The 16869-nt window shown below is 41.4% G+C and overlaps 1 protein-coding gene across 13 annotated transcripts in view; it reads left to right on the forward strand.

Annotated features, from left to right (window-relative positions):
• The first annotated feature begins 2514 nt into the window (after positions 1-2514).
• The window catches only part of VPS13B (vacuolar protein sorting 13 homolog B), a 442303-nt gene continuing 427948 nt past the window's right edge, over positions 2515-16869 (forward strand). For 5 of the 13 annotated variants that reach the window (XM_057400543.1, XM_057400540.1, XM_057400542.1 and 2 more), the window contains exons 1-2: positions 2515-2726; positions 10189-10332. In XM_057400543.1, coding sequence (XP_057256526.1) covers positions 2580-2726; positions 10189-10332 — 291 coding nt within the window. In that variant the 5' untranslated portion in view covers positions 2515-2579. Of the gene's footprint in view, positions 2727-10188; positions 10333-16245; positions 16469-16869 lie in introns of those variants that run through there. The other 8 variants (XR_008971117.1, XM_057400552.1, XM_057400551.1 and 5 more) reach the window with 5 other exon arrangements.

Here is a 16869-nt window from a genome sequence, read left to right on the forward strand (position 1 = left end):
AAAGTTCTACAAGTAAAATTCACCACTCCCACAACTCTATCGGAAGGGCAGAAATGTGTAGCAGTTGTGTAAAGGAACTCTTTGAGAATATTAGCACTAGATAAATTGTAAGTCAGAAGCACATCATAGAATCATAGAAGGGTTTGGGTTGGAAGGGACCTTAAAGATCATCGAGTTCCAATCCCCCTGAAATGGGCAAAGACACCCTCCACTGAACCAGGTTGTTCAAAAACCACCCAGCCTGGCCTTGAACACTGCCAGGGGCATCCACAGCTTCTCTGAGCAACCTGTTCCAGTGTCTCACCACCCTCACAGTAAAGAACTTCTGATCATGTTGACGCTTGTCTGTCCTTCACCTACCTGCTACCACCTCTTAGCCACAGGTTACCATGCCACAGCTGCTGAAGAACAGTTAAACATATGCTCCAGTATGTGCTGTGGGAGTGGTAACCGTAGTAAGAGGAAAAGCAGTCCAAGCTGCTTCAGTCCTTTGTGAAGTGAATACTGTCTTACAAGCAGTGATTCATGAGTGAAGATGGCACAGCAAATGAGGTAATGGTGTATGTAAAACGAGAGTAGATTCATTACTAACTCACTATGTGTATACCAGAGGCAGAGCAGCCAGCCAACCCATCAGGAGCTGGAGCCTTCAGACCTGGATTAGTTTAGCCATATTTCAACATAGGTACTGCTGTGGGAGGGGGACTCCTACCTCAGCCCTCACTGGTTGGGCCCAGCTTCACACAACCCCACCCTGCGTGCCACATACTGCTCTCTTTTTTCTGTTTCCAGCCGTGTAACACCATACAGATAGAACACACAGGATTTCAGATTTCCAGGAGGAATGTGTAACTCAGTGGGCATACCCTGGGCTTTTCTTCAAAACTCAAATCAGAGGCCTTTGTGGAAGGTTTTTCATTATCTACATCAAAGCCATGCCCACAGGCACTGCCTGCTGCGCTTCACCCCGGAGAAAAACGGGTCCCAGCTTTTTTTCCAGATCATCCGCCTGCCAAACCTGTGAGGAGTGCATTACCTCATGCTTTTCCAGGGAATTCACTTGCTCCCTGGAGCAATCCCTAAAGGTCTCAGGGCAGCGGGGAGGGCTTTGCTCTCTGATCAACATATTCAGCTCTGGGAGTGCACAAATTAGAAGGTATTCCTATGTTACTTTCTTCTCAAATGCGGAATGGTGACACTCAGAACCCAAGCTGGTTTGCTTTTGAGTGAAGTTCTGCTCCCGTTCTGAGCGGGTGCCTTATTAAACACAGTGGAAACACACAACGTGTTTGCCATCACCATGATTGCCCCAAATTCTCATTGATCAATAGCACACTGTGAAACAAAACCTGGAGCTTCAACACACCCCACGGACTGATGGTGCCACAGGCTGAAAAACCAGCCACCCGCCCCAGGCTCCCCTGCGCTGCGATGCGACTCTGTGGAGGAAGGCGCGGGTCAGCACCACGGGCTCCGCCGCTCACAGGGATCCACCGCGGGACCGCCCCTCCCACCTCCCCAACGGCCCCGGCCCCGGCGGCCAGCGCCTGGCAGATTGCGTCACCTCCGCCGGCTTCACACCCGCTTTCCGGCCCCGGCCCCGGCCCCGTCCCGGTCCTGCCGCCAAACCCTTCCGGCTGAGTCACAAACCCGGGCCCGCGCGGGACTTTCGGTGGCGGACGCTGGGGGAGGGCACAGGCGCCGGGGAACCCGGAAGTGCCCGTGCGGCGAAGCAGGAGCGGGGACAGGTGGTGTCTGTGCGGGGCTCCCGCGGCCTGATCCGCCCGGTGAGGGCGGAGGCACGGCGCTTCGGGGCCAGGGCTTCACGCCCCTCGGAGGGGCAGGTAAAGGGGTGCTGAGAGGACGTGGGGCTGGGCTGTGTGTGTGTGTGAGGGGTGTCCCGAAGGTACGGGCGGGGGTTCCTGGCTTCTTGGGTGTGCCCGGGAGGGGCTGCGGTGGTGGTGGTGCGGGGTGGGGTCCCCTAAGGACACCGGGATGCTGAAAAGGCGGGAGGGTGGCGGGGATTGGTGGCAAGCGCCAATGCATCTTTAGCTTGGGTTGTGAAGGGTGCTGGTTTGCTTAGGGTTAAGGGTGGCAGGAAGATGGCGTTTTTGGAGTGTGCACGATGCTCAGGTTATCAGGTCGGTGAGGTGTATCGAAGGGGGTGTTTTAATACGGTTTTCTGTCTATTAAAAATGACAGGGTTTGTGTCATTTAAGTTTTATATGAAAGCATGGTAGACTGCTCGACCTCCTCTTTTTGGTTTGGTTAGGTTGACTTTTCTTTTGATAGTGAACAAGCCAGTTTTTAGTTCTAGTATATGTATGTGTATAAACTGGAACTTTGTAAATGCAAATAAATGTGCTTTCATTTTGGTATGTATTTCACCTTTATGTGTAAGTATATGTATCTCTACATATAGACATACATGTTTACAAAGCAGAGTCTGAAATAAAAATTTTCATCTATTCAATGTAACTGTTGCTTTATTGAAAGTTAGGCTGACAGATTTATGAATAATATCTCATTGTTTTGTTTTTTTCCTTAGTGCTTGCCCTGTAATACAGAAATCTTCCAGAATGCTGGAGTCCTATGTTACTCCTATTCTAATGAGTTATGTGAATCGCTACATAAAGAATCTGAAGCCTTCAGATCTACAGTTGTCACTCTGGGGAGGAGATGTCGTACTTAGTAAACTTGAATTAAAGCTAGATGTGCTTGAACAGGTATGTTTATAGTAGTTTCACTCTATGTCCTTGATCTAAAAGAAGTTGACTAATTTAGGTTGGTCTGCACAGATAAATGTTCATTCAGTACTTGGTGGCTTTCTTCTTATGCAAGCCCTTTATTTTCCCTGCATGTAGTTATTTTTGCTTTAATTCCATGCCATTTGTTTGGTAATGAATGGTAATTCTTTGCACACCCTGTAAGTTATGGGGTGTGAAAAGAACGGCTTTTTGTGGACATGTTTCCTATTTCGGTAACTATTGTTTTACAGTATGAACATAAACTTAATTGCTTTTCCAGTCATATTTACTAATTGCATATAGTAACTAATTCAGAATGTCACAAAGTAGGAGCTCTCTTTAATTGTGCAGATTTGTGTTCTCTGTATTGTTTTATAATTCCAGGTTTCATCATTCCAGTTGTATTTAACTTCAGAGTAACTGAAGGACAGAGTTGATCAGCTGGTTTGTGTGGATTAGATCAGGGGCTCTCGGCCTTTAAAAGACAAGCTTGACCAAGTAAAACACTTGGTACAGAATCTGGAGCCTGCTGTCAATATGAACTGATTAACGCTTAGCAGAGGGACTGTTCCCTTGTGTGCTTACCTGAGTTGACAAGGATTTGGATGTGTGAGACCAATAAAGCTGTTTTATGTTGATGTAGTGAGTCTTAGCTGGTGTCCTGTGTCCAGATGTAGTCCAAGTGAAGGAGCTGAGAGAAATGCAGCAAAAAATAATGGGAGATTTAGGCAATATGGCCACTGAAAAAAAAATTAAATAGGTAATGTGTTTTAATTTTGGAATAAAAAAAAGTGAGACAAGATAGGACAAGAATTACGTGGATGAGACAAGGAATAAATTGCATTTGGAGAGACTTAGATTGGACGTAAAGGGAAATTTCCTTGTTTTAATCGGATTATGAGGCATTGGAGAAGACTGAGGAGGCTGCATGGTCTCTACTGGGAGACCTTCTAAAATGTGAAAGAATGTGATCTCTGATCCTGTTCTGGAAGAGGAGACAATCTTACAAGAGATCCTGTCCCGTTTTCTGTGCTTTTGTAAAGAGCCTGATTTGTCTTATATGAAGTATCTGGTGGCCTGTGTATTTTCTATCAAGTTCTTCACTTTATTGGTATGGCTTGTTCATACAGCTGATGTGGATACTAGACTTCAGTTGGTACGATGTGTTCCTCCCATGAATATTTGAAGCCCTTTTTAATGTATATATTAGGAAATCTGAGAAGGGTTGATCAGAAAGGAATTCTGGAGCTTATCCAGTCCAACCTCCTCTTCTGAGAAGGGCTCTTACCAGTATTATGTCAGATCAGCTTGTGGTTTTCTCCAGTTGAGTTTTGAAATCTCCTGTATTGGTTGTGAAAACCTCCACTTGCTATACTGTGTAGAGAGACGGTTTGTCCAAATAACAAATGGTGACTTGGGTTGGATGTATCAAACTTGCTACATTACCGGGTACAGTTAGGATTTTGCTGCTGTCACTTATGTTTTCCCTCTCAGATAGTTGCAGTTTGCTGGTGGGTGATCTCTTCATCTTTGCCAATTTATCAGCTGGGTACCTAAACATCCAGTGCAATCTGTTAATGTCATGGCTCTTGTAGAAGCAAATGTTGCCATAATATACCTGTGCTAATGTTCTATCAGCTTAAATGGGGATGTGAATATGCAATGAATACAAAATTGTTGGGCAGAGAAGAGATTCAGAGCAGCCCTGCGGAGAAGGACTTGGGGGTGTTGGTTGATGAGAAAATGAACGTGAGCCGGGAGCGTGCGCTCGCAGCCCAGAAGGCCAGCCGTATCCTGGGCTGCATCAAAAGGAGCGTGACCAGCAGGGTGAAGGAGGTGATCCTGCCCCTCTACTCTGCTCTTGTGAGACCTCACTTGGAGTATTGTGTGCCGTTCTGGTGTCCTCAGCATAAAAAGGACATGAAACTGTTGGAACAAGTCCAGAGAAGGGCCACGAGGATGATCAGGGGACTGGAGCACCTCCTGTATGAAGACAGGCTGAGGAAGTTGGGGCTGTTCAGCCTGGAGAAGAGAAGCTGTGTGGTGACCTCACAGCAGCCTTCCAGTATCTGAAGGGGGCCTATAGGGATGCTGGGGAGGGACTCTTCATTAGGGACTCTAGTGATAGGACAAGGGGTAACAGGTTAAAACTTAAACAGGGGAAGTTTAGACTGGATATAAGGAAGAAGTTCTTTAGTGTAAGGGTGGTGAGGCACTGGAATGGGTTGCCCAGGAAAGTCGTGAATGCTCCATCCCTGGCAGTGTTCAAGGCCAGGTTGGACAGAGCCTTGGGTGACATGGTTTAGTGTGAGGTGTCCCTGCCCATGGCAGGGGAGTTGGAAGTTGATCTTAAGGTCCTTTCCAACCCTAACTGTTCTATGGGTCTATGAGTATAGCTCAGATTACTTTTTTTTTTTTTTTTTTTCTGTATTTGGCTCCATGTTTGTGTGAAAACTAGTGAACTTATTTTGGCTTTTATTATTCTTTGGAACTTGCCTGGATGCACAGACTGTATTTAGGATGTCTATTCTCTCTCTTCTTTTTTTTTCTATTTTTTTGTGGTAAGGGTGCTGCTTTATGCCTGCTCAGCAAAACTCTTTTTCTGAGTGTGTAGTAATACAACATCCCAAGACCTTTGCAGCTGGCAGAGAGCTCCCTTGAAAAGAAAGTCCTTCTGCCTGAATGGATTTGTGATATCCAAAATTAGTTGCCTTAACTGCTCTGGTCTTCTAACATCCTTTCCTGAGCTGTTATCCTAAGCCTGGTTCCCTGCTCCTTATCTGGCATAAACACAGCCTCAATTTTATGCTTTATACTTTGGATACAAATGCACATACCCTGGATATCTTTGTCTGGAGCCTTAAACATTTTCAGAGAATTCCAGCTTTTCTGGAACTGTAGTGATTATTCGGGTACAGTAGCATAGGTGACAACTACCTGGACAAAGCACCTTATAAAAGGTTTGGGAACAAGTCTGTTCTTTCTCCCCTCACTCCTTGCACTTCAGCTGACGTTCATGTCCAGTTCTGGTGTCTTCAGCATAAGAAGGGCATGGAGCAAACAGCAACTCCAGAGGAGGGCCACGAGGATGACTGGGGGGCTGGAGCACCTCTATACAGATAACAGGTGGAGAAAGTTGGGGCTGTTCAGCCTGGAGAAGAGAAGCTGTGTGGTGACCTCACAGCAGCCTTCCAGTATCTGAAGGGGGCCTATAGGGATGCTGGGGAGGGACTCTTCATTAGGGACTCTAGTGATAGGACAAGGGGTAACGGGTTAAAACTTAAACAGGGGAAGTTTAGACTGGATATGAGGAGGAAGTTCTTTCCTGTAAGTGTGGTGAGGCACTGGAATGGGTTGCTCAGGGAAGTTGTGAATGCTCCATCCCTGGTGGTGTTCAAGGCCAGGTTGGACAGAGCCTTGGGTGACATGGTTTAGTGTGAGGTGTCTCTGCCCATGGCAGGGGGTTGGAAGTTGATCTTAAGGTCCTTTCCAACCCTAACTATTCTCTGATTCTGTATTTTTGTCCTTAATTTGGTAATGGGTTAAAACTTAAACAGGGGAAGTTTAGATTGGATATAAGGAAGAAGTTCTTTTCTGTAAGGGTGGTGAGGCACTGGAATGGGTTGCCCAGGGAGGTTGTGAATGCTCCCTGGCAGTGTTTAGGGCCAGGGTGGACAGAGCCTTGGGTGACATGGTTTAGTGTGAGGTGTCCCTGCTCATGGCAGAGGGTTGGAACTAGATGATCTTAAGGGCCTTCCCAACTCATACCAGATTCTATGTTAATACTTCCATGTCATGTTGCATACTTGTGGGTCACCAAACACTCAGTACTTAGTGAAAGGGGAAAGATTGCACAGAAAAGGAGGACAGAAAGAAATGGTCTTTGATATGTTGTATTATGAGCAAGTTATTAAATCTGGCACACATTTGTTTTGTATTGTCTACTGAAATAGCATAACAAAGATTTGTCTGCATGGCTTTAAGAAAATTTGGCTGTGCAATTAGGATAATGTCAGGCAAATTCCTTTGAGAAATAACTGTCTTCTAAGTAAGCTGTGCATTTGGTTGTATCACCTCATTTTGAAATAATTCCTGTTTCTGTTTCTTTAACTATCTTACAGTTAAATAGACAAAAATGAGAATATGTTAAATCTATCCAGCAAATAGTGGAAAAATATCTATTCTAGAGTACCTTTTGAAGTAAACTTGTAACTTACACATGTGAACACAAGTCAGGCTATAAATAGATGTTATGGTATTGATGAGCAACATAAAAATTACGTGCCTCCAAGTCTGGAAAGGAATTTATTTCTGTTACTGTTAATAGTAATAGCTTGCTGTCTTGATTCATGAAAGCATTGTCTCTTAAGCTGGAATGTACTTTTAGAGTCCATATCTTTTTCTGCCTGCCTTCCTCCCTCTCTTCCCCCCAGGCTGTGGGACATAAGGTACTTTTTCATTTATTGTATGACCAGTGTAGCGATGGCTGTACTGAACTGCTCAGTATCTCTATTCAGTGGCTTGACTGAGACTCTGTGGGTTAAAATTTTGTTTGGGTTGACTGTAAGCCTAAGGCTAAATTTTTAGGAGAGAGGCTTTCAGCTAAAATCCTTCAGTATATTAGTGAATGAGGTGAAGAAAAAATGCTTTCTTTTTTTAAAAAAAAAAAGTGACTGCTGTGAACTGTTTTCATGGGGAAGCCTGTAACTCTCATCTTTTGGACTGGGGGCTTGGAATTAGATGTGACTTTCTGTAAGCATGGCTGAGGTAACAGTAAGGAGGTTCCCTGACATGAGACAGATGTGAGGCTTTTTAAATTAGTTAATGAAAACTTAGTAAACCCTGAAACCTAATTCACAAACTGAAAGCTTTATGACAACAAAACGTATAGCTATTGTTTTGTGAGGTGTCTTCTCTGAAGATTTTGTTAGCAGTGAATATATTTCATCTACTATTAGGTCTTGGATGCAAGATGAACTTCTTAGTCATACCAGTAGAAAGGCTAAAGAGGTATCTGTGGAATGGAGAGTGTGTTCCTTAATGTTGCTCCTATTAGGAGCTGTTGTCGCTTTGATGTTGCTAGGTATTTGTGGGTAAGAATAGGTGGCTTCTCCTTTGGATGACTAATTAGAGTCAGGATGCTAACCTGTCACAGTTGCAGTGGTAGTTATTTCAACTTGGAACTTACGAAAAAATTTTTAGTGGGCTTAGAAAACATGCCACTAAGATTTGAATACAGTTTCAAGATGTTAGGCACATATTAACTAGCTTCACAGAAGGTAGACTTATTATATATGCCCAGTACTAAATGCAAAACGTCCTCAGATTTTGTTATTGTAGAACTTCTATACAGCAGGGGTACGACTAAAGTCAGAAAGTGCAGGAAAATAGGCTTTCTGGATCCACTTCTGGATGTTTGTCTAAAATTCCCTACCACCTTACCTGCTTGATCTCAGATTTTCACGGACCTTCTCTATTTAACTTCTACTCATTCACAGGAGTACCGAGTCAGAGCATGCAAGTACCTAGTACCTAAATTGAGCCAAGGTGCTTAAGTCCCAGGTTTCCAGGGAAATTCTGCTGAACAAAGGTTTATGTCCCTGAGTTTACTAAGAAACGGCAGGCTCAATGTGCATCAGCAGTGTGCCTTGGTAGCCAAGAGGGCAAACCACATCCTGCAGTCCATCAAACAAAGAATAGCCAGCTGGTCAAAATTGGTGACTGTCCTGCTGTATGTGGTGTTGGTGTGGCCTCACCTTAAGCACTGTATGCAGTTCTGGGCACCACAATTTAAGAAAGATGTGGAGGTCTTTGAATGTGTCCAGAGGAGAGCAACAAAGCTGGTGGAAGCTAAAAGGAATGTCCTGTGAAGAATGGCTAGGGCTCTGGGCTTGTCTAGTTTGGAGAAGAGTAGGCTGAGGGGTGACTTCATTGCTCTCTACAGCTTCCTGAGGACAGTAAGCAGAGATGGAGTTGCTGAGTTCTTTGTATGGTATCCAGTGATATGACCTGTGGGAGTAGTTCAAAGCTGAGCCAGGGGAGGTTCAGTCTTGACCATAGGAAGAATTTCTTAACTGAGAGGGTGGTCAAACACTGGAACAGTCTTCTTAGGGAGGTGGTCAATGTCCCAAGCCTGTCAGTGTTTAAGAGGCATTTGGATAATGCCCTTAATGACATGCTTTAGCTTTTGGTCAGCCCTGAATTGGTCAGGCAGTTGAACTAGATGATTGTTGTAGGTGCCTTCCAACTGAAAATATTCTGTTGTAATGGTGAGAACTATTGCTGAGTATCTGGGAGACTTAGATTCACTTCTTCCTCAACCTGAGAATATTCACACCTGTAGTTCCCAGCATCTAAGGTGAAGACACAAACACCAGGCTATAAGCAACTCCAGCTAAAGACATCTGTTGTTTTTTCCCCATTAAGACTTAAAACCTTTATAGCCAAAAATGTCAGGATAGGAGATCAGGAAGTACATTATCATTGAAGTCTTATCATTAGAATACGTAGTATTAAAAATGCTAACTTAAAATTCTGTAATAATATCAAATATGGTTTATTTATTTTGCACTAAGCACTTATTTCCTTATTCCAAATCTTGATGTCTAGTTCTGGGACCAGGTCTCTAGCCTGATCGTTTGTCTGATAGGCGTTAAGCTCGTGATTCCTGGGAGAACCCCTGGAGCTACTGGGGGAATTTCAGCACTTTGTATCCAAAGAATTTAAACCTTGGTACCTTGTTTTCTGCTGATTCGCTGCATGCAGCAGCAGCTGGGTCACTAGGGCTGTCCTATAGAGGTGTGATCTACGTATTGACTGGGTGGGGCACCAGGCATTTGTTAGGAGTTCTGGGCTGACTTGCACCAGTTTTTAGAGTAGTGCGTTATACACATAGGGCCTTGGTGAGGAGTTATCGAATTTGTGAATGAAAAATTTAATAACTTTGTATTACGGAGCAGTTTGTTGTGAATGTGGCCACAGTAGGCCAATCTTAAGCTCCAATCTCTTATAACTAAAATATTTTTGAAGACATTGACTTGCTGTGGCTTTGTCAATGTTTGTTTAATTCCAAATTTGTGTTCTTCAGAATAATGCAGGTTGTGTATAATTTTAAGTATTTACTTTCACGTGGTTCATTTCTGCTTGTCCGTTGAACAGTGACACATTTTGCGATAGGTTCGTGCATAAGAGGTGGCTTTAAATTGTCTTTGATTATTAAGGACATGATAATCCAAATGTTTCCATTGAATAGACTAATTGTATGTGTGCAAGTGATTGTAAAGCTAGTTGTCAAGGCCCATGCCTTGACACTGCTGATGTGGGGAGACAGAATAAATTCTGACATGTTTTGTGCTAGAACTGTACTATTTTAAGTTACAAATGTGCCTTGAATTTTGATGTGTTTCAGTAGTTCATTCACCACTCTTCTTGTTGTTGCTAGGAGCTGAAACTACCATTTACCTTTTTAAGCGGGCATATTCATGAACTTCGGATTCATGTGCCATGGACAAAATTGGGATCAGAGCCAGTTGTTATCACCATCAATACAATGGAATGCATCTTGAAATTAAAGGACGGGGCTCAGGTAAGAAATGTGATGAATGCATTTCTAACATTGAGAGGTTGCAAATAATAGCTTCTATGGTCACCTTCTTTAAAGCTACCTGAAGAATCAGGCATGTGAAGGTGTGGTCCCTGCTATTTTTTTAAGAGGCTGATATTGTTCTCATCATGGCTAGTATCTTTGTTTATGCTTATTTTTAATTCTTTATTAGCTGTAGCTGTGTTCTTGCAGATGTAACAGCATGTTAATAGTGCTTTGCTGGAATTTTCTTACGACTTGACAAAAAAAGTATTTCAAGAACAATGTAGTTTCCTGCACACTTCCAACTTCTTCCTCCCAAGGAGCAGTGCTGGTTGCTTGAGACAGCTGTGGGCAGCACCACTGAGCATTGGGCATTTTTCAAAACATGTGGTGTTATTATTAAAGGAGTGCTTTAAAGATCCAGGAGTGAATTCTTTTTTCCCTTCAGAAGTTATAGTATTTGCTTGAATGTACTTAGAAGCTTTCTTACATGAGAGGGTCTCAAAGGGCTTTTTGTTTTGTTGCTTGCAATAATTTGCCATTACACTGTTTTTCACAGGCTCAGGAAGGATTTTCTTCTGACACAATGAAACTTGAAATATGCAGTGGCTCAATTTTGTTATATGTCTAACCTAGTTAACAAAAAGTACTTTGGTATTTTAACGTTGCACTTGTTTTTTTTTATTCAGTATGGTGCTTTAACCCTAGAGAGGTTTTGTGGTTGGTTTGTTTTTTTTTTTGGTTGTTTTCTTTTTAAAGCCTTGTTCACATTTTAATTTCAACACAGTCCTCCAGCTATATTAAGGATAATGCAAAAGAAAATTCCAGCTTGTGCAAAGCTCTCAAGTGTTTGGTAGGGTGCTTGATGAGCTGTTAACATTTAACATCAATAATTAGACATAAGCCAGCAGAAACATTTGAAAACACGTTTCCATTATGTTTAATATTTCTTGTAATATTCTTTTACTGTTACAGAGCTAAAAGGCTTTTGTTGCTGGAATAGAAATCTCTAAACCTATGTGTGCCAACCACAAAGCATATACTTGCATCCTGTAGTTCACTCCGTGTGCATGTGTGCATATACACACATGTATGCACACCAACAGCCAAATGCTAAGTGCTTTTCTAATGGTAGGTAAGATTTTGAGGCCAGATGTTCCATAAGAAATGTTTTAGAAGCAGCAAATTGCAACTAATTATAGAAGCTGCAGAAGAAGATCTGTAGCCTATGACTTTGTGCAACCCAGAACTAATATTTGATACTGGACCACGCAGATGGCTACTGCTGGAATGATCAGATTTCCTGCTTGCATGGTATTTGAAACTTAAATTTTGTGGTGCATACAGTAAAAGGTCAAGTGTCACAAATGTAAAGCACTCTCAAAACAAGTATTTGTTACAGATGTTTAAGATTCGGAGGCAAGAAGGGATTTTTGAAAATTGCAACTGACATTCGAACAAATTATTCAGTGGTATGTGCATTCAGGAGGCTAAAATTTGGGTCTGTGCCATGGGAGGATTATCTTTGACTAACAAGAATGTAAATGAAAACAGTTTTATGCTGTTTTCTGAGGATATGTTTTTAAAAGTTGACAGCTTTAATTTTATTTCTTAAATTACTATTTGAAATTTTTTTATAAAAAGAAAATGTTTAGACAGATTCTTGTATTCTAACTTCCAGTGTGACAATGTGCTTGGCCAAAGCCAGTTGTCACAAAAATGCTTGCAATCAGTGAATAAAAAACCTGAGTGAAATAAAATATATCTGTGGAACATAGTAGTAAAATGAACTTTCAGTGGATTTAGCACCAACTGGAGCTGTTCTGCCAAGAACTTCGTATCAGTGAAGAGTGTAATTAGCAAGAAAGTTTAGTTCTCAAAAATTGATTGGCTTGATCCCATGTTTCCTTCCTCAGGTCAAACTTCTAATAAGCACATGCATAATTTCACCTGAGCAAAAAATAAAGTTTCTGACCTCAATTTAGTGTGATATGTATTCTTTGGAAAGGGGCTATTTCAAAGGTTATTGATTTTGAAGATCTGTGGGGATTCAAATACACAGTGTTGTTAGAAGCTATTGTCAAGTGGACCCTACAGTTCTTTGTAAGCAAAAAAACCTCTCTCCTTTTGTATGTTTTTGAGGAGCTTCAGCCCCCTGGGGAATGCTTTTGTACATCTGTGCTTTTACTCTGATGCTGTGTCATAGTTCAGTTTCAGTGCTAGGTTGGTTGGTTGGTTTTTTGTTGTTTATGCTACTGCAGCATCTCCTTACCTGGAATGAAAGTTTGGAGCAGACAGTAATAGCTCAACTTCTAGTTTTATGCTAATAGTCTCCTTTTCTAAGGAGAAATGTTGTATAACTGATAAGTTTGCCCAGTGATATACAAAATCCATGGTGTAGAATTAGTGATACTGTCAGTGAATTTCAAAGTTTGAGCCTTTCAAAGGTCATTGCTTTTCCCCTTTAAATTCATATGGTGCAGATTGACCAAGATAAGCCTGTGTGTGTTTTGTTCACCTTCCTGATATTACAACTAATGACAAGACTAATCTCTGTGTTCAACCTTGAATTCTGTTGGTTTTAGTTTTGGAACTGATGCAAATCAGGAGATTCAAGGAGAAATTTTTTATCTGTGTTACTGCTTCACTTTTGTGTCCTTGTCTTTAATCAGGACAAAGCGCATCAGGAGTATGCTGATGCATATGAAAATGGAAACTTTCCTTACCCCAAGGATAACTAATTATGGAATCGTGGAAAACTGTTAGATACAAGTGCTCATGGGCACAGGGAAGCCGAATAATTGTTTGGATCAGCATACAGACAATTAAGCACTGTTCTTTTTATGAGATACTACAAAGAAAGTTTTGATGGAGTGTAATATCTTTGTGGAAACAGTGGAAAACAGCTCACAATCATCATGACTGTCAGAATAGCAGACATATTCTTATCTGACAGTCAGTAGAGACTGCCATCAAAGAATGCTAAAAGTAGAAATTGATCGTGACTGGGAAATGATTAAGATGGTAGATAGGGTATGCCGGGCAGGTTGTGAAGGACTTTGAAAGTACAGACAGAAAGCTTGTGTTTGAAGGTATAGTTATATGAAGTTTTTGGTTTAGGTGGTAAAGCTAGCTCTAGGTCTGAGGCAGTGCTTTACTGTTTTTCTCCTTCTCACCTGGGTTATAAAAGTTTGGTTGAATGTGGCTGTATGGACAAGCAGTGCTCTTTATCCCTTTTGAGTATATAGGTATGCTGTTCAGTGACAGCAAAAATAGACTTGAAGTCAGAGAACCAACTCTGAGTTTGTAGCAGCCCACCATTCTGCTTTTCATCTGCTGATGTAGAAGATCAAGGTCTTCATTTGTGAAATATTTTCATTACTTATTTCCATAGTGTTATCTTTAATTCAGTAAATCTGATACTGAGTTTTAATACTTGTATGTGGAATTTAAGGTGAAGGTTGTATCGAGAGCTGTCCTACACGAAGCAAACTATGTGATCACTAGTGTTGAGTTATGATCTCAGGTTAATGATGAAGTTAATATAAAATTCATCATGTAGCAGCCAGTTCATGTTGCTTTTATTTGTGTTTTAATAGCTTAATATAGCAAAGGGGATTTTATCCATTTTCTGTGTGTGTGCATACAAAGAAGTGTATGTAAGTAATAAGAACAGTTTTGCATATTGCTTTAAATGGAAAAAATCCTATATGTAAATTGGACTTTAAGTAGTTGAATCTTTTCCAAAGGTTTAGGAAGTTTTGGCAGAGCCTTTGGTTGGATTTTATGCCATTTTCTGTCAAGAACTCTAGTCTGAAGAGTTCTTCTCACATCAAACTGTTCATAGAAAACATGTGTTTTAGGTAGGAGATTTTCTTTCAAGGATATTATCTTTCTAAGGGAGAAATACCATGTCCTACAAATCTCTTGCAAAAATATTTAGTAAACTTACTCTTTCAGCAGAGGAAGCAGTAAGTGCACCTGCTAGAAGAGGGCTCAGCATTTGGTTCACACACTTGTTTTTGAATATCCAGTGTTTTCATGTGAGTGGCTGAAGAGGAGGTACTGAACAGCTTTGCTTACAGATGGATTAATACTCATATGTTCTAGCTGGGCAAGCAAGAGTGACCATGTAATTTACCTCTTATTTTTTTCTTCTAAGCATGTTCATATGAAAAGACTTTTAAAGCAAGGTATATGACATTGTAAATTGCAGTAATTCTGCTGCCAAAAGAAGAAATTGCCTTTGCTGTGAATTTGTTCAGATGCCTGTGAACACATTTCTTAATACTCTAGCTGTACAAGTCAGTCCACTGCCATAGCATTGCCTCAACCTGAATAGCTGGCTTGCTTACCTAAGTCCCTGTTACCATTTTAGTAATTTCGGGTGCTTTTCTGACCACACAAACTGTAGATGACCAGGCACGATAGGGAATGTAGGAGTGCCCGCTGCGACTGAACTTTGTGGTTGTTGTAACATTCCCCCAGTTTATCATGACAGTACACATGTACATGGAAGATGGAAACAAGATATGTTTTCCTTTCTTTCTGCCAGCTTGTCTTCTAAGCAGTTTCCAACTGGCTGAAAATTAAATGCTTGTTAGAAAGATTTAAAACTTGATAGTTTCAGTCCTTGAAATACTTAGGCCTGCAAATGTCAACATTATACATCTCTAAAAAGAGAGGCCAAGTACACTATGTCAGGCATATTTTCTGTGGAACCGGATTCAGGAACAGAAAAGCCGTCAAAAATATAGTTGGGGCTATATTCTTGCTAAGGAGGTCGGATTTTTGAATGCAGTTCAAGAAGGATATTGTCAAAACTATTAATGGTTGGACTAGATGATCTTAAAGGTCCTTTCCAACCTAAATGTTCTGTGATTCTAAAATCAGCCTGGTTGTTATCTCAAAATGTATTGAGATTGTGTAATAGCAATGATTTTTAATAGGTTGTGGGTTTGTTTGTTTGTGGTTTTTTTATGTTCAAATGGATGCACTTTGCAAATTGCAAGTGTAATGAACAGACTACAAGGCAAGGGTATGGCTCTGTGCTAGTGCTGGTGTTGCAAGATAAGGAAGCTGCCGGGAGCTATGTGTAGAGTTACAGTTTTCCCTTCAGTGCCTGTAGCAGTTGGAGCAGTAGTATCTAGTGAGTAAATGTTGCCTTTTCTCAGTTTGCCTGTTGCTTTCTGAACAAGACCTTACCTGTGTACCTCTTTATGCTGTAGTTCAGATAAAATTTGTGCTTTTGAAAAAATCCGGCTGTCTGGTCTTACTGTGCTTTGGCCTATGTCGTGGGTTGGTCTTGGAACTAATGAGCTGGATCCCTCTTGGATGAAACTTGAAGGAAAATGTATTCTAGGAGCATGGTAATGTGCTCCAGCAGTTAACTGAAATTAATAAGAGCCATTGCCTTGTGCAAGTTTTTAATAGAATCAGTGTTCCGTGATCACCAGCCATGGTGTAGTCTCAGATTAGGGGCATGGTGAATCCTACTAGACCAGCTGTGGGTCTTTTCAGATGTTGTACTGTCTGACTTGGTTCATAAAATCTCTCTAACCCACACTTAGTGCCTACTTCTCTGCTCTTTATAGTTAGCTTGTCTGTGCCATTAGTAATCTCACAAAACATCTCCTTAACTGACATGGAGCAAACACCACTTCTTTTATTTTCCTCTCTTCTCCTTTATGAAAACACACCCCCTAGCATCTTCCGAGACTGTAGTAAAAGTGTATGTTCCTCGTATCCAGGGGTTGAGGAAAAAGGTAAGAAAGCAGAATCTAAGCTTCCAGAATGATAGATTTTTATCACTCTCAATTTTTATAATGATTTTAGTAGCAAATGTTCTGCAAACAGTCTGTACTTGCTCCCTCAGAATGTAATTTCTCTTAAACTAGAAGAAAACTAACTGTGGTAGTCAAGCAGGTCCTGTTTTGCAGGCAAGTACCAGCACTTGATATTTATGTATTTGGCATGGACAGGAGATGGCAAATTAATATTCATATCCTACTTCCAGCAGTGTCTGGAAGTCTGTGTATAGAGCAGAACCTTCTGGTATGAGATCACTTGTCAAGAAAACTTCAGAGTTAATTGGAAGAATTTTAGGCAGGTGAGGATGCAGTGATTAACAAGGAAGGTAATGAATACTGGCACAACTAAGCAGTGCAGCTGCACTTCAGACTGTCATCATGAAATTTCTTTCTTAGGCATGAACAAGTGAAGTCCTGATGCCCTTCATATTGACAGATATCAAAGTATAGTCTCATTACGGTGCATAAACACCTCATAAGTGGTGCCACTCTTTGTTTTGTGCTCATGTGTGCTGTGGGAATCTAACTCAAGTGCTGGTAAAGAGCAAAATATTTCTGCTTTTCACATTTTGGAAGTATAGCTCTAAAAATCCTGTTTTTATTGCTGCCTCTCTTCTCTGAATTGGCTCTTTCTAAACTGATGGTTTGCTTCAGTTTCCAGAAATGATCAAAAGACAGTCTTAGCAATGCAGTGCTAGTAGCTCTAAAGCTAATTTGACATGTATAG

Source organism: Pezoporus wallicus, unplaced genomic scaffold (assembly GCF_028554395.1).
Source record: "Pezoporus wallicus isolate ANWC-B61680 ecotype Strahan unplaced genomic scaffold, APGP_CSIRO_Pwel_v1 contig_7985, whole genome shotgun sequence".
Lineage (NCBI taxonomy): Eukaryota > Metazoa > Chordata > Aves > Psittaciformes > Psittacidae > Pezoporus > Pezoporus wallicus.